This window comes from Macrobrachium rosenbergii, chromosome 19 (genome assembly GCF_040412425.1).
Source record: "Macrobrachium rosenbergii isolate ZJJX-2024 chromosome 19, ASM4041242v1, whole genome shotgun sequence".
Classification (NCBI taxonomy): domain Eukaryota; kingdom Metazoa; phylum Arthropoda; class Malacostraca; order Decapoda; family Palaemonidae; genus Macrobrachium; species Macrobrachium rosenbergii.
This window is the reverse complement of record NC_089759.1, coordinates 19,219,157-19,241,656: the sequence shown is the minus strand read 5'-3', so window position 1 is coordinate 19,241,656 and position 22,500 is coordinate 19,219,157. Positions and strand designations below refer to the sequence as shown.

Below are 22,500 nucleotides of genomic sequence, written 5' to 3'. Positions count from 1 at the left end.
TTCATTGCTCTAATTTATTCTCTGTAGGTTGCCTTAGTCCTTCTAATTATTAAAGTGATATTGATGAATAATGTTTGGTAAATCTGACGGATGATGTAAGGTCAGTGGGAACAAGTTGCATCTTTACAATTCTTGTAATTCTTTAAGATGTTGCAAGGTCATTTGTGGAGTGATATTAGAATAATTTTTCCTATTGACTCGAATTGAAATTTTGATTGAACCTGTAATTTTAAGAACCTGTAATATTAAGATTATCTTCTCTAGAGAGATCCTTTTACGAAAGGGCAAATGACTAATGTAAAAATTGAAACGTGTTTCAGAATATGATTTAAAGTCCTTTGTGCAGAATGTATAGGTGAATAATGTAAATCAGAAGTATTTGAAGTATTTCCTGATCACATGTAAGCCTCTTATTCTCTTCTCGTTAAAAATGAGAAACATTTAAAGTGTGTGTATGTTACTGTAGCATTAAGATATGTTTTATTAGATTGAATTATTCCCAGCCCCCATTGAGCACTTTTTCTCTTGGATAAAAAGAAACAAGGCGTATAATAACTGCATTTTAAGTATGCCGTACAAATGATGAAAATGACAGCAAACATTTACACACTGTTTAGCAATTTATACGCTATTCAGAATTGAATTATATATCAAAACAAAAAAAATTATGAAATGCTCTTCAGTCAATGGGCTACCTGTTATTTTTTTGGGCAACTGATCTTATTTTTAAGAAGAAGCCTTTGAGATATTTTGTTATCGATCAATATGTTATATTTTAGTCCTCTCGCTAAATGCCATTTATTAATCTTCACGAAGTGTCACCAGATTTTTTTAAATTTCCACATTATTTTTCAAGAGATAGTTTTGCACTCTGTTTTTCCTCGAGTGTATTTATATTTCATAGAAGTTTTCATGAAAAGTAGTTGTGTTTTTTCTGTAAAATGTGCTGGTTTTGTGCGAGAGGATCAAAGCTTTCCCATCACAGTTCCGCCCAAGTTGAGCACGTTCAATTTCCGCGGCGACCTGACACTCGGCGAAAGAGTGTCGACGCAGTGCAGCGTCAACGGGGGCGACACGCCCCTGCAGATCGTCTGGATGAAAGACGGCGTGCCTGCGGAGAGCGTGGGAGGCGTGCAGGTCAGGCAGTTCGACCAGTACACGAGCGTCTTGGCAATTAACCACCTGACGCCCGTGCACGCCGGCAACTACACCTGCACGGCGACCAACGACGCGGCAAGCGTGCACCACACGGCTCTGCTCCACGTCAATGGTAACTTCCATTCTCCATTTCTTATCCGTAGATATTTTTTTCCCCTTTGATCTCAGTTTCTTTGCCATTCTCTTCCTCCTGCCTGATGTCGGGGGACGACGCTGGTCCTAATTGGTGACGTGTGTGTGTTTGCGGATTCTCTGACTGACGACTTCTTCTCCTCCTCCTCCTCCTCCACCTCCTCCTCACTCAACCCCCTCCTTAAAAAAATCAAACAATCAAACAAAACCTCCTCCCCTATTCATCGTGTGTAGTTCCTCCCACAATAATCCTTGCTGGCTTCGGAGAGTTTAACGAAGGAGAGAGGGTGCAAGCCATCTGCTCCGTCAGGAGTGGAGACCCTCCCCTCACCCTGACGTGGCTGAGGGATGGGTTGCCGCTCTCCCAAGACCCGCCAGCAGGCGTTGACGTGCGCCCTCTGGACCAGCTGTCCAGCATGATCCTCCTGACGAAGGCACAGGCCCACCACAGCGGAAACTATACCTGCCAGGCCACAAACGCCGCCCGGGTGGCCTCCCATTCCGAGACCCTTGTGATCAAAGGTAAGTGCTGCTCCTGCCGAAGAAGGTACACCCAAATATAGTCAGTGTCGATACAAAGAGAGATTAGATACATCAAAGACTTCCATTTCAACACTCAGATCTCATGATGCATTGACCAATTGATAATTTGTTTTATACATGCTACAACAGAGATTATTTAGATGTCCTCATACTGGAAGATTGTCATTAGTATATCCGTTTTCTTTTGTGCAAAAAGATCAGAGTCTTACTTGTTCATGTTTTGAAAGGAATTATGAAAATGCTCTTATTTTTTGGTTTCGTCAGAGACGCTTTTATTTTTTCAAAGAAAAGATATCTGTGAGGAATGACCTCCTCCAGCAGGATTAGATTAAAAAAAAAACTGTGAAATATCTTTGGATTTTAGATCATTTCCAGATCACAGAGCAAATCAAGTCTTTACTAGTGTCAGACCTTTGGTTCTCACGTTTTATGCATATATATATATATATATATATACATATATATATATATATATATATATATATATATATATATATATATATATATATATATATATATATATGTATATATATACATATATATATATATATATATATATATATATATATATATATATATATATATATATATATATATATATATATTCCTTTTAGAAGAGAAACAGAGGCTCCTTGCCTTTCCTATTTTTTAACAAGATGAAAATATCACCACATGGTTTATTTTGAAAGTCAGATTTTTGAGACGTGGGGCGTCACATTGCCAGGTAATATTTCTTTTGCTTTTTTTCCCCTTCTTTACTCGTTTATGAAATTTTATTGCATGGGTTTTTACAGCATGTTTTTGAATGTTTTACCTCGATACAATTTTTCATCTTTCGACTCCTTTATTTCTTGTTTTACTCATAAACGAGCATTCAGTGATTGATTAGAATATTGTATATAATATATTTGTAGTATTTTCTTTTTTTTTTAGTTCTTTTGACATTCTTACTCTACTACTAAAGTCATCGGATTATCGAAAAGGGGTTTCCAACGGCCTGCGATTCTTATTTGGTTGTGGTATGAATATGAAAGTCATTTAGCAACAGGATAATTCATCTGCATTTTCATTGCAAACTGACAGCTGAAGTATTATGCAGTGTAAATACTATGCCTCGTAGATGTTTATGCATTCAGTTAACTATGTCTTGTAGGTGTTTATACATCCATTTAACTATGTCTATGGTTCTTTTGCTGAAATTGTGGGTATTGATCAGTTGTCAAAAATGTAACATGAATAGAGGAAATGTCGTGTTTAGTGTGAACGATTTCATCATTTGTTGATGTAAAAAATACAATTTAAAAAGAGTGCATGGCATCAGCATGTGTAAAGGATTAGTGGAACTGCCATTTATTATGGTAAAAAAATTAACATGAATGAAAAATTCTGAAACCTTTTTATTTTTAAGTAGGTTATTGGAAACCCCAGAAGATATATATATATAGACTTGTTTTGTCACTAACCACATACATTTAAACTCCCAAGTCCGAAGCATCATTTAATTCGAAAACCTTTTTTCTGTGAATTCCATCAAAGACAAAAAAAAAAATAAAATAAATAAAACATTCTGGTCCATAGAGAATCGACATTTCATTAAATACACTGATGGTAGACTCCTACATATTAGCATTGTAAATACCCTGCTGTTTTAGAGACATGTAAAAGTTAGATATATTCTTTTTCCAGTTTTTATTTTAGAACAGTTGAAAATAAAATTTGGTAAATACTGCCTTAGTTTTAGGTAATCCAGGTTTTAATATTAAATTATCCAACTGCGTTGTAGTGATTTTTTGGAATTTAATCCATCAAAGATTATATAGTGATGATGTGAGCACTGTCTGAAATGAGGTTATTTGCATTACCATTTCATATTTGTGGAAATGAATTTATGTTGTAGAAATGAAAATTATGATTATTTTTAAGTAACTTTTTTTTATTATCATCATTACTCCTGCATTATTTTTCTCATACGTAACATGTACAGAAGTGAAAATTGTTAATACTGAATTCTTCACATAAGTAAAATCTAGTTGCAAATGTATTATTATTATTATTATTATTATTATTATTATTATTATTATTATTATTATTATTATTATTATTATTATTATTATTATTATTATTATTATTATTATTGTAGTTGTTATTTTCAAGTTTTTCAAGTGCATCAATGATGAAGTTTTCATTCCCTGTCAAAATTATTTGCGTACTTTCCGTTTTATCTCTCCGAGTGGAAAGTGTAGGGGAAAAATAGTTAATATCGGAGTATTATCAACTCGTTCTGGACAAAATAGGCAAAAAATAAGCTTTTTTTATTAAGGTGGATAAAACATAAGACTATTTTCTCTCATCATTAGTTTAGGATACTGACCACAGTTTCTTGTTGGTCATGATTAAGATAATAATAATAATAATAATAATAATAATAATAATAATAATAATAATAATAATAATAATAATAATAATAATAATAATAATAATAATGGTAGAGGCTTTCTTGTAATTATATATCGTTGATTAATATTGCCATATTGCACACGTTCTTCTTATGATTAGCTTTCCCTGTGTAATTAAGAACAGCAAATTTGAACTCAATAGGAAGTTAAGTAATTATTATAATTATTAATACTTGGAATTCGTGATTTAAACCTTTTATATTAAGTATTTTTTCATGTATACTTATTAGATATATGCACGGTATATAAAGATTACGTTTTAACATGCCCTTAGACCAAAAGGAAATCGTAAGAAAAATAGAGACTGCTCATTATTAGAATATGAGAAGCAGTATTATTTAATGAGATAATAATAACAAGAGCAGAAGTAATTATAACAGAATCATCAGATGAAATCCCACTATCTGATCACTCGGTATTTTTATAAGCATTCAATTAATCTGCTTATCTGCTGCGCGATCGACGAGGGAAATTAAAATTCCCAATCTCTATTCTTTCAATAGTTACTCTAAGTAACCTCTACGAACTTCATTGACAGTCATATTGATTTCGCCGCTTCATATGAGGTTGTGAGGCCCGAAAATAGCCCCCCAATAATTGGTCGGAGCGGAATCGAAACGTACGGGCGATGCATAAAAAATTCGGGAGCGCCGCACCTTATTGGTTTCCCCTTTTCCACACCAATACCCCCCATTTATTTCTTTCCTCCGTTCTTTTTATTTCACTTTGCGACGCCCTCGCGGTCCAGGGGAATTTGTCATTTCCCCTTCATTCCTAGAGGCAGTTCGTTTCATTGTCTGATTTGGACACAGCCAGAAGGGCAGTGACGCTTGGTCGCGTCACACTTGTATGAGAACCTCATAAAGAAATGACCACCTGGCTGACAGAGCAAATAATGAGTGTTCACCTGACGTTTTCCTTCGTCAGTTGTTTTTAATGAGTTTCATATTCTTTAGGGATTTCATCAAGTGACGAGATTTCGATAGCCTATAAATTTGCGAACACTAGTTTCTCATTCGGAAAAGCGACATTTCATTACCTGTCAACACAAGGAACACGTCTGCGAAAAACAAGGATTCTTAACTTGAAAGGTATTGAAGTTGGCATTACATGTAAATTAACAAGACTAAAAATAAAATTATTCTTTTTGTGTAAAATAATACGATACGGTTGTCGTTATCTGTATGTATACGAAGTTTGCCATACCAGAAAAGGTAATAATTCATGTCTTTCAAACAATAGGACACGGCTTTCTTCGTCTGTAATTGTACTAAATTGAAAATAAAAAAAAAAATTCTTTATTTGTAAATATGCTGTACATACCTCTACCCAAAAAGCATACTCTTTTCCACCAAGCGTAATTCAAACTCAATTTCCGTGAAATTAACAACCGTATTTTTAATATCAGCCGTGGAGATAAATGCCCAGATTGCAGCCCCATCCCATCAAGATTAAATAACAGAAAACTCTTAACGATAGTAGTTAAGTTTTAATTGCTTATGAGAGCGTTTAGTCTTATATAAAAAAAAAAAAATACAAAGAAATGTGGAGTAACAGATACAGAGAATTTTAGGGCCAAGATTAAATTTGTCCTATGACAATTACCTCTTGTTAAATTTCTTTTGTTTCACTACATTATGACTGGCGGGATAATTAACAATGCTGACAATAATAATCATAATTATAGATAAGATACTGAATAAATAAATAATAAGATCAAGGAATGTATGTAACAAATAATAGGAAAATAAAAGTAACATTTAAAAATGATCTCTGGTGAAACTACTCCACCATTTTACTGTGGTTGACCACAGCACTAACAGTGATAATGATAATTATAAATAAAGATTAAATTAATGTGCAAATAATTGGACTAGTAAATAAAGGAATAATATAATACACTAATGATAGTAATATGAATAGTGAATGCCAATACAAGATGGTATATTTAATACATATAAATGGCCGTACCCAAAACATTATTTTCTGTTTATAAACCTTTTAATTTTTTTTATTTGTTAACGGAATTTTCACAATAGAAGGCGAAGGTAAAGTGAACTGTTCATATCACAAAATAGTATATACCAAGGGACGTATGTTAAAGGATAGGTATTATTATTATTATTATTATTATTATTATTATTATTATTATTATTATTATTATTATTATTATTATTATTATTATTATTATTATTACGAAAGATAGGCATTATTATTATTATTATTATTATTATTATTATTATTATTATTATTATTATTATTATTATTATTATTATCATTATTATTGTTATAAGTAGGATACATTAGTTTCACATAATCATTGAATGTTATCGTGCCTGAAATTTTGCAAGAAACTTTCTAGGACAGATAACCTGTTTTTTTTTTTCATTTTTTATTTTTTTTTAGTAAACGAGGTCATACGCATTAAGTTGATGATTTATTACTTACATTGTCATTTAGAAATTTTTTACATCAAATTATGGCTCAAATTGCAACATTTTTTCAAGTGATACGTATCGCAAAATATATCTGTGTGCAGCTAACATTATCCTCATTGCATACTCTTAATTTGTCTCTACAATTTTTTTTTTTTTTAAGAATTAAACCTTAACACCCTTTCAAGTTGAAGGTGTCCACATTTCATACAGTGGTTTACTTCAAGTGACTGGCTCAACGAGTTAGACACCAGATACTTTCAAATTATATTTTCCCTTGAATATAAAATTATAATTTCTCCAAAATATATCCTAATTCTTTTCTAGTGACCCGTATCGCAAAGTATAACCTGATTATTTTGAAGTGATAATATATCTCATAGTGTGCTCAGTACACTTTTGAAATATTCCTTAACTCTTTTCGAGTGGTCTTTAGCACATGCCCAGTAACTTTCTTTCACGCGACACTTATCAGAAGTGGTATTTTAACTTCTGAAGTGATACGCGCTTTAACTCTACCTCCCACAAGGTCTATTTCATCTACTTCCAGTATTGATAATTATAACCAGCTACAGCATACTCATCTCAAGAGATACGAATCACTATAACTATAAAGATCAATATAAATATAACTTATATCTTTACAACTAGCGTAAATGAGACACAACTCTCACTCTAAGTCGCGCTTTTCTCATAAACCTTCCGTTTCCCTTCGTCGACTTCCACAGTGCCACCTTCGTGGGTAGAAGCCCCTAGGGACTCCTCTGTCATCCTGGGCGGCTCTGTGCACATACCTTGCCACGCCCAAGGATTCCCAACGCCCAAGGTCAGCTGGCGAAGGATAAGAGGTAAGTGGACTGGAAGGATCTCCAGCGATATCCGTAATGTTAAGAATTGCTGATTGAAATAAATGCAGAGAGAGAGAGGTTTTGAATTGTGTTTTTGCATTTCTTACATCTGAAGCTTGAACTGTCTGTCACGGTTGTTGTTAATGCAGTTTAAATTAAGGCAAAGCGATATTTTGTACTATTATATGCATGCATGTGTGTATTATGAATTAATATACATTTTACATTAGGACTGATGATGTTGACATTGATAATTGTATTTGTGACATGAATATTCGTACTAGTATATATGTTCCTTTCTTATATTTATATGAAAGAGTGCGAATGTGCTTCGTTCTTTGCCTAGTACAAAGTAGTGGTTGAAAGGCCTTTTAAGTACGTTCAGTCTTCCTCTTCATATGCAATCACTAAGGCTTTGACAACTTTGAACAATACAAATCACTAAACAGTGCATAGTAGACGACGGACATGCAAAAAGAATGAATCAACGTATGCGTAGTAAATTCAGGAATAATGAGGGGTTCTACACGTAATTATATACGTAGTCATTCTATCAATGTATTGCACAATACAATTTCTGCGCGCCACAGGGCATGCAGAAAATTACAATAGCAGATTGAAGATATTTATTACATATTTATGTACGTGAAAATACAGAAATGACTGTGACATTATCACTTTATATGCATACATTCATTCAAAACCTCTGCTGTATCTTATCTTACGCTTATAGGTAAATTAATATACTCAGTATATGTATATATATATATATATATATATATATATATATATATATATATATATATATGTATGTATGTATGTATATATATTTATATATATATATATATATATATATATATATATATATATATATATATATATATATATATATATATATATATATATACAGTATACACACACACACACACACACATATATATATATATATACATATATATATATATATATATATATATATATATATATATATATATACGTTCATTTTATTTGAAAGCAAAATATATATATATTCGGAACGGCTAAAATTAAAAAAATTGACAGTCACCGAACTCCTAAACCTGTATAAATGAAAACTATTGTTGAAACATATAACACGCCATTAGTCGACGCGTTCAAATAGTGAACAAATCATTTTGTATTTGTCAGGATGGACTACAAACACAACTGTCTTTAACTATTCAATCATGCTGGAAAAAATTATATTTCTCTCTCTCTCTCTCTCTCTCTCTCTCTCTCTCTCTCTCTCTCTCTCTCTCTCTCTCTCTCTCTCTCTCTCTCTCTCCTGCCAACACTACAAACTGCTTTACTATGTGATTTCCCATATGGCGAATATTATCCTGTTTCTCGCTCTCTCTCTCTCTCTCTCTCTCTCTCTCTCTCTCTCTCTCTCTCTCTCTCTCCAACTTTATTTTTACTCACCTTTCCTTTGACAGAATTAACCTCTCTCTCTCTCTCTCTCTCTCTCTCTCTCTCTCTCTCTCTCTCTCTCTCTCTCTCTCTCTCTCTCTTTACTCACCTTTCATTTGACAGAATTAAACCTCTCTCTCTCTCTCTCTCTCTCTCTCTCTCTCCAACTTTATTTTTACTCACCTTTCCTTTGACAGAATTAACCACTCTCTCTCTCTCTCTCTCTTTACTCACCTTTCATTTGACAGAATTAACCCTCTCTCTCTCTCTCTCTCTCTCTCTCTCTCTCTCTCTCTCTCTCTCTCTCTCTCTCTCTCTCTCTCTGGTACTCGCTTTATTTAAACGTAATCCGATGTATATTCAATTTCTAGTTGTAAAGGTTTTAAAGCATCGAAATTTCGAGTATCAGCTTACGTGATGCGTTTACCGGTCTGAAGATAAATTATACAGCGAACGGATTATTTCCTGGAGTTGTCGCGGCTTTGACAAAGTTGATTGTCAGTCCGATGGAGCCGGTTCATGCGGATTGAGTAAACCTCAACACTCATGAACAAATAACGCTTTGAGTACAGGTAGTTAGTTGTTGGTGCGGTTGATATATAATTCTCCAATAATTTTGGTTTGGTGCATTACGCAATTGGGCCCCGTAGGAGGTAGTGCCGTCAGTGCACCTCACGGGGTGCAGTAAAGGTTCTTTGCAGCGTCCCTTTGGCCCCGTAGCTGCAACCCTTTCGTTCCTTTTACTGTACCTCCATTTACATTATCTTTCTTTCATCTTGCTATCCACCCTCTCCTACCAATTATTTCAACTGCGAGGTTTTCCTCTTGTTACACCTTTCAAACATACCTACTCTCAATTTCCTTTCCAGCGCTGAATGACCTCATAGGTCCCAGTGCTTGGCCTTTTGGCCTAAACTCTATATTCCATTCCATTCCATTTCGAAATTGGATTTGCAGTAAAGTTCGTCACCTAAGTGTTTATGATTTTGATTCGTTTTGAGTCTTATAAGAAAACCTGAGGTAATTTTCATCCAATACCACAGTTGTCCCGCGGCATATAAACATAAGAAGGTCTGTCAGGCAAGGTGAAAGGCAAATTCGAAGACACTGAGATTTCGTGTTTTTCACGATATAATTGCAGTAACGTGTATTATTGAGCAACTTCATTTTGGGGTTATGACTACATATATGAATCATATTTCTTCAAATGTTTAACCTAACCTAACATAATAATTCTTCCAACCTGGATCCCTAGCACAAGATGGTAACCTCTAGAGTGCAGTCGATCCCATTTTTATTATATTTCTTATGATTAGAAGATTCTTGTTGTATTTTGCAATTTTCCTAGGACTCAAAAGTTATCGGTTCATGATTGTTGACTGACTTTCTCTACTTAATATCTGAAGTTCTTTGACTATATATCAGAGAATAGACTCTTCAATTAAATGTTCGTATTTTCTGTTGTAAAATGTATTGAGATTATTAGTTTTTCACTTGGTGGTTGCACAGCTGTTTAGGTATGCTACGAATCTCACAGTCATTTCATGTCATCTTTTATGACTACTTAGTCCGTAGTACCATCTGAAGTAGCAGTCTTCCGTTGTTGTTTAAGGTTATGATAGGTGTATGCCAGCACGGGCTCTTGCTCCTTGAGCAACTCACAAGCAGTTTTTGTATTGCCAATTTATTCATTGCTGTAGCATGACAATTCAGCCTGAGGGCCTTTTCAACAATGTATATGAATAAGATTTTATTGTCCCTTTAGTTTTTCTGAATGTCGCTTTGAAAAGATTTATACCATGTCTAATAACTGTGACCAACCAACCAACTTGAAAAGACTATCATGTCACAATGTTATCTAAACACGATGGCCTTCGAAATGCCAACCTAGAGTTTGCCAGCTTAGGTGGTACCAAATTGGAACAAAAGATGTCTGGCCCATTGGCTTGACAGCTCAGTTTGCATGCAATCCTGTAATTTTCGCATCAGTCTACTGTGTAGCTTCCATTTTCCAAATTTTGACCAAGCCTCTTTGCATTTTATACTTATTCACCAGGTAGGTTATATTCAGAGCTGGCTTAAATCGTGATTTTAAACTGTATATCAGGTCATTGTGTAAAGGTTATAATTGTAACTTTTAATTAATTCTCAAGTGATGCTTTCCATGAAAACTCTCGCGTTATACTTCATTTCAGTGTTGTATCTCTGAATATTTTCTCTGCAATCGTTTTGTGTTTTATCATCTTTCTCTAAGTAATATTACTTTATTTATGAAACTTCGTAAGATGATATATTACATTTCAGTGTCGTGTATCAACATATTTTTCTCTGCAGTTGTTTTGTGCTTTTCCATCTTTCCGTAAATAATATTACTGCATTCGCGAATCTTCCTGAGATGATATATTACATTTCAATGTCGTATCTCTGCATATTTTTCTCTGCCACTGTTTTGTGTTTTTCCATCTTTCCGTAAATAATATTACTTCATTCTTACATCTTCCTAAATATAAATCAGGCTTATTATCTATTAGAGTGTTTACGAAGGGGCTTTGTTCATGAATGCTCTTCCTTACTATTATATCCCTGTTGCACGCATGTGTCTCGTATTAGTATAATCTTAGCCTGCCCGTTTGCATTATATCCTATTATGCAAATTGAATCACATATTAATGCAATTTTAGCCACACCACTGTAATCGTGCTGACTTTATTCTTTATAATTCATTCCGTCTGTGTGTGTGTATATATATATATATATATATATATATATATATATATATATATATATATATATATATATATATATATATATATATATATATATATATATATATATATATATATATATATATATATATATATATATATATATATATATATATATATATATATATACATATATATATATATATATATATATATATATATATATATATATATATATATATATATATATATATATATACACACACACACACACACACACACACACACACACACACATATATATATATATATATATATATATATATATATATATATATATATATATATATATGTGTGTGTGTGTGTGTGTAATGTAATGTGTGTGTAATAATGAATATATGAATGTTAGTGTCTCATATATATATATATATATATATATATATATATATATATATATATATATATATATATATATATATATATATATATATATATGTGTGTGTGTGTGTGTGTGTGTGTGTGTGTGTGTGTGTGTGTGTGTATGTGTGTTACGTATATGGATTTATAATTTTTCCTTTCACCAATTATATTAGAATAACCAACTACTTTCACTCATTTGATGATGCTTCTTACGCCCCAATTCCAGAAGACCAGCCTGGCCAGTACAGCCCGATTTTGGGCGGCGGACTGGGGCTAGGTGTGGGCGTAGCCAACAACGGAAGCCTCGTTGTCATAGGCGCCCGAACGGAAGATGAGGGCCAGTATCTTTGCGAGGCGTCGAATAGCGTGGGCGGCGGGTTGTCCGCCCTCGTGAAACTGACGGTTAATGGTAAGATTTATTTTACTTTTTTTTTTATATTTACTGTTTTAACGATATTATGCTATGAATAATAAGGTTTTATTCTATATTTAAACATTTTGTTGTGTAAAGAATCAGTAATAAAAACCAAGAATGAAAGTTATCAGTTATAGAAAATAATAGGAACGATGCTTGAATAGCAATGAAATAATTTAAACAGATTAAATCCTTTAAATAAAGGTGAAAAATTAGCATTCATAAAGACTTTCAGTAATACTGAAAACACTCATCTACTTGAAAAATCTTTTCGTTACTTATGGTAGTCAGTAGGGTAAAGATAATTTCCTTTGTATGGTAAGATTCAATATGTTTTAAAGGTGTTTTAGATTGCTGTGAGAATTTGTCGGGGATGTTTTTATACTGATATAGAAAATGAATCTACCCTGGAAATCTTTCGCCGTGTATATTATTGATTTCCAACAAGAATTCAATAAGATTTGAAATGAAGATAAATGGAACTGAATGTCAATTGACGGGACCAGTATTTAGTCAATCACCAGGTTTAAACCTTGAAGTGTTAGATTCCATCTTGAGGGACAGAACTTTTTGCGCTCTCCGTATATTCCGTATCTCTCTCTCTCTCTCTCTCTCTCTCTCTCTCTCTCTCTCTCTCTCTCTCTCTCTCTCTCTCTCTCTCTCTCTCGTGAATCAGCCATTTATTTTATTAGTTGAATCCAGCTGTCAACTGGATTTATTCTTGTTTTGGCAATTTGGTGGTTCGAGTTAACCAAGTTTTTCTTATATATAAATTAAATGGTTTATCGTGATCAAAATTTAGGTTTAGTGATGATGATACGGAAGTGAACTGAGTATTATTAAATGCATGAATTACCTTTGATTTGATTTATTTTCGTATCTGAGGTAAATATTTATGACTGAGTCATGCTTTCTTTTCTCTTTGTACTGTTAAACTGTAAATGAACCAATAAGTTAATTGGATGCACTAGCCTAATTTAAGTAAATTGAGGATTTTATGTTAACTATTTGTTTTTTAACAAGATAATGGGTCTGAGATAGGCAAATATTATCCCTATTCCATTTACATATGAATTTTCTCTTCCCTTTACACTGTTAAACTGCGAATGAACTATCTTCCAAGCAATATGGATGCACCAGCCTAACTTAACAAAATTAATATTTTTAAGTTAACTATTTTTTTTAACAAGATAATGGGTCTGAGTTAGGCAAGCATTATCCCTGTGCCTTTTCTTACAGAAATTTTTTTTTTCTCTTTATACTGATAAACTGTGAATGAACCATCTTCCAAGCCTAACATCACTAAATTTATATTTTTAAGCTAAATATAATTTTATAAGAAGATAATGGGTCTAAATTAGGCAAACATTATCCCTGTTCCGTTTTTATATAAACTTTCTTTTCCCTTTATGTTGTTAAACTATGAATGAACTAACTTCCAAGCAACATGGATTCACCAGCCTGACTTAAATAAATTAATAATTTTAAGTTTCTAAATTAAAATTTTTAAGTTGAGATATTTTTTTAAACAGGATAATGGGTCAGAGTTAGGCAAACATTACCCGAGCGCCTTTTTTTCATATAAATGTTATGAACCTGTCACTACGAAAATTATTCATTTGTATATGTTGATAATCATTTTGCATTTTATCATCACGTAACTCGCAGTTATAGGATAATCGATGTTAAATCACGGTAACTGCTCTCGGCATTAAGATATTTGTGTGGATATAAGTGATTAAAAAGCAATTAGCTACTGATCCTTGGAAAATGGACATAACGTAGAGAATAAATGTATTTTCTTTATTTATTTATTTATTTATTTATTTATTTTGCTAGAGACATTTGTTTCATTTCGACATTGTGAATCGTTATTATTTCTCACATTTTCTCAGTATTCGCTTCTCTAAGAAATGGAATATTTTACATAAATGGCTCTCTCTCTCTCTCTCTCTCTCTCTCTCTCTCTCTCTCTCTCTCTCTCTCTCTCTCTCTCTCTCTCAGCGGTTTTCATCATTCTTTTAGTGATACCAGTTTAGTAAACTAATAAGTCAGATCCTTCTTCTCTCTCTCTCTCTCTCTCTCTCTCTCTCTCTCTCTCTCTCTCTCTCTCTCTCTCTCTCTCTCTCAGCGGTTTTCATCATTCTTTTAGTGATACCAGTTTAGTAAACTAATAAGTCAGATACCTTCTTCTCTCTCTCTCTCTCTCTCTCTCTCTCTCTCTCTCTCTCTCTCTCTCTCTCTCTCTCTCTCTCTCTCAGCGGTTTTCATCATTCTTTTAGTGATACCAATTTATTAAACCAATAAGTCAGACCCCTTCCACTCTCTCTCTCTCTCTCTCTCTCTCTCTCTCTCTCTCTCTCTCTCTCTCTCAGCGGTTTTCATCATTCTTTTAGTGATACCAGTTTAGTAAACTAATAAGTCAGATCCCTTCTTCTCTCTCTCTCTCTCTCTCTCTCTCTCTCTCTCTCTCTCTCTCTCTCAGCGGTTTTCATCATTCTTTTAGTGATACCAGTTAAGTAAACTAATAAGTCAGATCCTTCCTCTCTCTCTCTCTCTCTCTCTCTCTCTCTCTCTCTCTCTCTCTCTCTCTCTCTCTCAGCGGTTTTCATAATTCTTTTAGTGATACCAGTTTAGTAAACTAATAAGTCAGACCCTCTCTCTCTCTCTCTCTCTCTCTCTCTCTCTCTCTCAGCGGTTTTCATAATTCTTCTAGTGATACCAGTTTAGTAAACTAATAAGTCAGACCCTCTCTCTCTCTCTCTCTCTCTCTCTCTCTCTCTCTCTCTCTCTCTCTCTCTCTCTCTCTCTCTCTCTCTCAGCGGTTTTCATAATTCTTCTAGTGATACCAGTTTAGTAAACTAATAAGTCAGACCCCTTCCACTCTCTCTCTCTCTCTCTCTCTCTCTCTCTCTCTCAGCGGTTTTCATAATTCTTCTAGTGATACCAGTTTAGTAAACTAATAAGTCAGACCCCTTCCACTCTCTCTCTCTCTCTCTCTCTCTCTCTCTCTCTCTCTCTCTCTCTCTCTCTCTCTCTCTCTCTCTCTCTCTCTCTCTCAGCGGTTTTCATAATTCTTCTAGTGATACCAGTTTAGTAAACTAATAAGTCAGACCCCTTCCACTCTCTCTCTCTCTCTCTCTCTCTCTCTCTCTCTCTCTCTCTCTCTCTCTCTCTCTCTCTCTCCACCATGCATCACCCAAGCTGAAAATCTAACATCTGATGGTGAGACCATCGAAAAAAAAGAGAGATCTAAAATTTTTAAAAAATCATAAAAAAAAATCAAAATAAAAATAGATGTAAAAGAAACTGAAAAAAAATGGCTAACGAGCCGAGGGACTGAGTTGCAAAGGAAAATGAAAAATGAAGAGGAAAAATAAATAAACAGAGGAAGCCGCATTACTGCTTTCGGCTCTTGGCTGGTCATATTTCAAAATGGATGTCTGCTGGGCTTCAGCGCGTTGAGGAAAATAGTGTTTAGGCTTTATTTCATGTGCCAGGATGACGTCACGACAGAAACAACGATGAAGATTTTGCGGTTTCTTTGCTTGTGGCAAATGAATAGAGCGACTGTCAAAGGTAGAGGTGATATCATTTTTCTTTTTTTTTTTTTTTGCAATGCGAATTTAAATAGAAAACATTATTTTTTTGCAATGTGAACTGAAATAGAAAAGATGTATTTTTTTGCAATGCGAAATTAAATATAAAACATTCATTTTATTTTTGCAATGCGAATTTAAATATGAAAATTTTATTTTTTTGCAGTGCGAATTTAAATAGAAATTTTTTTATTGCGAATTTAAATAGGACATTTTTTTTTTGCAATGCGAATTTAAATAGAAAACATTTATTTTTTTGCATTGCGAATTTAAATAGAAAACATTTATTTCTTTTGAAATGCGAATTTAAATTAAAAAAAAAAAATTTTTGCAATGCAAGTTTAAATAGAAAAAATTTTTTTGCAATGCGAATTTAAATAGAGATCATTTTTTGTAATGCAAGTTTAAATAGGAAACATTTGTTTTTTGCAATGCGAATTTAAATAGAAAACATTTATTTTTTTGCAATGCAAATTTAAATAGAAAAGTTTGTTTTGCAACGTTTAATTTTTTTTTTTTTGCAAAGCGAATTTAAATAGAAAATTTTTTTTTGTTACAATGCGAATTTAAATAGAAAACATTTATTTTTTTTGCAATGCGAATTTAAATATGAAAATTTTTTAATGTGAATTTAAATAGGAAACATTTATTTTTTTTGCAATGCGAATTTAAATAGAAAACATCTATTTTTTGCAATGCGAATTTAAATAGAAAACATTTACTTTTTTTGCAATGCGAATTTAAATAGAAAAAATTTATTTTTTGCAATGCCAATTTAAAAAGAAAACATTTACTTTTTTTGCAATGCGAATTTAAATAGAAAATATTTCTTTTTTGAAATGCGAATTTAAACAGAAAACATTTATTTTTTGGCAATGCGAATTTAAATAGAAAACATTTATTTTTTATGCAATGCGAATTTAGATAGAAAACAACATTCTTTTTTGCAATGCAAATTTAAATAGAAAATATTTATTTTTTGCAATGCGATTTAAATAAAAAAATATATTTTTTTGCAATGCAAATTTAAATGGAAAACATTTATTTTTTATGTAATGCAATTTAAAAAGCAACACTCTTTTATCCAACGAGAATTTAAATAGAATATATATATATATATATATATATATATATATATATATATATATATATATATATATATATATATATATATATATATATATATATATATATATATATATATATATATTACAATGCAAATTTAAACAGAAAACATTTTTGCAATGCGAATTTAAATAGAAAATTTTTTTGCAATGCGAATTGAAATAGAAAATTTTTTTGCAATGCGAATTTAAATAGAAAACTTTTTTTGCAATGGGAATTTAAATAGAAAACAACATTTTTTTTTGCAATGCGAATTTAAATAGACAACATTTTTTTGCAATGCGAATTTAAATAGAAAACAACTTTTTTTGCAGTGCGATTTTAAATAGAAAACAACATATATTTTTGAGAAACTGCCAAAGATAGAGGTGATATGAAATTGTTTTTTTGCAGTGCGAATTTGAATAGAAAACAACAGTTTTAAAAACAGAGATATTAGGCTTAAATTTATAGATGAAATTATAGGAGACATCAAGACCATCTGTGATACAAACAATCACGTGTTTAAAACAAATAAATTTTGAGCTCACAAAGTGGGGTCGATCCCGATGCGAGTCAGAAATTCAAGAACATCAACAAAACAGATAAAATAAACAGATAAAACGCATAAAACAGGAACTAAATCAGTAAGAGATCGCAAAAACAGGGGGTTTAGTTGTACGACCTCGAAATGCAAACGAAACAAAAACGCTAAAATCAAGAATAAAAAAAAAAGCTCTCCTATGACATAATTCCTCCCGCAGAAGCGAAGGAAAAAAAAAAGTAACAAGAAAACCGTCATTTATGACAGTAACAAAATCAGGAGAGTAAAAGTCATGTTACATCGTCCATTGTACTCTACACCTGTAAAAAGGATTAGAGAATATACACCACCCCGTAAAAAAAAAAAAGCCAGGGAAAAATTGCATATATTGTTTTTGCGATCAGAGTTAGCCCGACATAACACTGGGTTTTGCATCGCATATGATATAAATAGCATTTACGAGATAATCCTTTAACAGTATTTCGCTTAAGCTTCGTCGGCTACATGTAAGTGCTGAAAAATAAATGAAAAAAAAATGCATAAAAAAAAAGCTTTTTAAAACGTAAGAGGGGGTGAAAAAATATATGAAAAAATATGAGCGAAATTGGAAATGGAAAATGCGCCAGAACTTTTTTTTATTACTTTTTTTTTCAAATCGGAAATAAAACTCCGTTTTGTAGTGAAATAAAAATTGCTGCTGCGAATAAGTTTCACCTAAACTACATGAAGCGTGAATTATACGCCAGGAGATATTAAAACCTTTTTTTTTTCATTTCTCTATACCCTTTTTTTGGAATATATTTTTCCACTTTTTTTCTTTCCTGCTCAGGGAAACTCTGCTTTTAATGCTTTTCTCTCTTTCCGTGATATCGTTCATTCTTGTGTCTGTTTTACGCTAGTTTGTGTTATTCAATTATTCTTACTACACTCGCTTATGCAACTGAAGGTGTTCGTGGGAGCTCTTGCCATATATCTTCTGATATTATTCATCATAATTCGATAAATTCATCGTCTTGAAGAATTCGAGTCCTTTTAACCTGTACTCTAATTCATCTACTCACTTTATGCTACCTGAATCCTGTTTGATCAAATCTGCTTGTATTCTAATAAGTTACTTACATTTTTATCTATTCATTGATCATTTTTTTCATTTATTTTTTTTTAAAAGCGATCTCTCCCTTCCGTCTTTCCCTTTACCTTCTGTTATTTCTTTCAAATGGCTACCATATTCTTTGGAAGCTTAAATTTCAAGCCAGTTGCCCCTGTAGGCTTAATCCATATGAACAGGGTTCATTTTCTGCATAATAATAATAATAATAATAATAATAATAATAATAATAATAATAATAATAATAATAATAATAATAATAATAATAATAATTAGTATGTATTGGGGGTTAGAGGTGCTGCTGATGAACCTTATGTGTAGGCATATGAAGCGGCTGATATGGTGTAATTTTCTGCACACGGGATTCATCCACCATTCGGCAGATTTTAGTATGAATGTGGCACTGATCGTTGTTTTTTACGTTTGTCGGAAGCCACCCTTCTGTTAGGGAGACCTCTTAATGTTGAAATTTATATATATATATATATATATATATATATATATATATATATATATATATATATATATATATATATATATATATATATCTATATCTATATACGTATACATATGTGTATGTACACAATACACACATGTATATGTACACATATATACTGTATATATATATATGTATATATATATATATATATATATATATATATATATATATATATATATATATATATATATATGTATGTATATATATATATATATATTCGCTGTACGTCTCTTTCGTATTTCAAGCAAGTACCTCCGGAAGAGGTTGCTCGTTCCATTGCTTTTAATCCTGGCTACGACCCACAGCAGTAGACTAAACACCAGATACAGAATTACATTGTGATTGTGGTTCGGCCTGCGTGTCTTCGTAGTAACGTATAAACATAGTAATATGACGTCATTTCTGTCTGTCTACAGATAAATAGATAGATAGATAGATAGATAGATAAATATAGTATGCAGATTTATGGTAATGTATGGTTACACTAAAGCATATACCTTTCTAAAATGGTATGTAGAGCACATGATGTACATTAGAAGAATGTGTGAAGGCATGTGGCAACAATAAAAATGCTTAGATAGGAATTATTAATATTTAAAATCAGTTAAATTAAGTTAGGAATTATTAATATGTAAAATCAGTTAAATTAAACCATTACATAAATTTGATTGACGGCACTGTATACAGACACAGCAATGAAGATGCATGAATATATTCGATCCTGTTTGATAAGTAATTAGAGATCATGGCAGAGTACAGTGATCAAAAAAGTAATTAAGTATTAAAAACGCAATACTAGGAGTACAACAGGGGACGCGACGAAATTATTATACTCTTTGGTGTACGTTGATTATTAATCAGTACGGTATTAGTTGATAATCCCCAGGTTTAGAAATACTACATATTTCTGTCGAAATAGACTGACGTGAAATGCAGCTTGAACAATGTTTCGTACAAACATTATAGAGCGTTCTGGTTATCATTTCGAAGTGAGAAATGTTTTCAACAGAAAATTAGAAGGTATTTACAATTGAGCTACGATCGTATATTTGAAATTTTGTATTACAAATTACCGTTAATTTGGTGTCTTGTGTTCTTGAAAACATCCCGTAGGGGGTAGCGCCGTCATTGCACCTCACCTGGTGCACTGTCGGCATTAGTAAAGATTGTTTAAGACGTCTTTCCGGACCCTAGTTGCACCCACTTCTTAGACTTTTACTTTACCTCCGTTCCTGCTTACTTTCTCCACCTTGCTGTCCATCCACTCTAACTCCCTCTTTTCACTCAGAGCTGAGTGGCTGAGAATGTCCTAGCGCTTGATTTTATACCTAATTTTTATAAATCATAAATCATTCTTGAAAACTGGTCCTAGGGATCTTGTAATTAGAATTTATTAATGATTCAGTACAAGTGACTGTTAAGAGAATTTATTGACAATGATTCAGTACAAATTATTGTTGGGAGAATTTATTGATAGTTAATGATTCAGTACAAGTGACTGTTAAGAGAATTTATCGACAGATAATGATTTGCCACAAATAACTGTTAAGACATTAAGGCATGCTTGAATGATAGTATGTGGAATGCTGCTATCTATGCTTGCAAGCGACGAAGGCTGCGGCGTAAGTGAGTTATTGAAAAGAGCTGATTCAGTGTTAGTGACGAATATCTTCTTTAAGGAAAGCATTGCCGATACAAGGCGAGGGATTACTGACTGAATAACCGATCACTGGTAAAAGGAATCAGAGAGAGAGAGAGAGAGAGAGAGAGAGAGAGAGAGAGAGAGAGAGAGAGATTACTTACTCTAGGCAGCAGATCATTGCTCCAAAGAGATTGATTTAAAACGCTGAGCGAGGAAGTGGAAGCTGAAAGAGAGAGAGAGATTAGAGCTTACAAACGCTAACAGAAGAAAATAGATACACAATATATATATATATATATATATATATATATATATATATATATATATATATATATATATATATATATATATTTATGTATAAATATTTATATATGTATATGTTATATATATACATATATGTATGTATATATTTTATATATATATCTTCTTCGTTTTAACGTGCTTTTTCCCATTCTATATATGGGGTAAGCACGATGCCTTCTTTTCGAAGGACTTTGATTTGGCGTTGGGGTAGGCCGTAGCCTCGATCGGCTGCCTTGCCTGACATCGCTTAGACCCCGGTAACGATGTGTACGTGCTTCGTACCAATCCCCAGCTCCCTTTCTCCCAGCAGCGAGGAGAACTGGGCAGTTAGGTCGACAGTTCGAGACGTGTGAGGTGTCTGTTATGTTTTTAGATGTTGGAGTGGCTTTGTTTATGTGTGTATTAGTCTGTAACACCCATTTGCTTTCAGCAAACCTATCCGTTGATTACATACGTAATCCCGGGGTGTCTACACGGATAGCAAAGTGTCTGCCTTCTCTGACCAGTCGGCTGCGGATTTGAACCCGCGCCACGGACCTCTACGAAGTCCTAGGCTGCTGCTCTACCGACTGAGCCATCGAGGCTCCATATATTTTATATATTTTATATATATGTGTGTGTATGTATATATATATGTGTGTGTTTGTGTGTTTGTGTATACAGAAACAGACGGACAGACAGACATCAAGGGATTAGGGATGAAAACCTTACCCTCCAAATAACGGGTTGTTGATAAAAAATTAGTGTCAAAACTGAGTGCTCAAAAATGATTAATATCTCTTCAGCTCACTTTTATTTTTAGCAGATTACGCCTCGGAATTGATGGGTTATTCGGGCTCTTGTTTATATTTGAAAGAAACTTAGGTAGATTGTCGTCATAGAAATGTCGTATTTTCGTGTTACTTCCAGGCAGTAGTTACAGAAATAATTTCCAGTTTTCTCTGGAAGCATTTGACAACATATACTGTGATGCATGCCAGCTGTAAGATTGACATGGTATAGTTGCCTTTTATTTCCGGAATCATGTACACACACATATATATATATATATATATATATATATATATATATATATATATATATATATATATATATACATATATATATATATATATATATATATATATATATATATATATATATATACATATACATATATAT

General features: G+C 32.6%; 1 protein-coding gene across 5 annotated transcripts in view; it reads left to right on the top strand.

The window, feature by feature from the left end:
- LOC136848685 (cell adhesion molecule Dscam2-like) overlaps positions 1-22,500 on the top strand; it is a 279,471-nt gene that overhangs the window by 218,679 nt on the left and 38,292 nt on the right. For 4 of the 5 annotated variants that reach the window (XM_067121161.1, XM_067121159.1, XM_067121160.1 and 1 more), the window contains exons 14-16: positions 1,525-1,812; positions 7,453-7,572; positions 12,352-12,534. In XM_067121161.1, the coding sequence (XP_066977262.1) occupies positions 1,525-1,812; positions 7,453-7,572; positions 12,352-12,534 (591 nt within the window). Of the gene's footprint in view, positions 1-985; positions 1,271-1,524; positions 1,813-7,452; positions 7,573-12,351; positions 12,535-22,500 lie in introns of all 5 variants that reach the window. The other variant, XM_067121158.1, reaches the window with a different exon arrangement.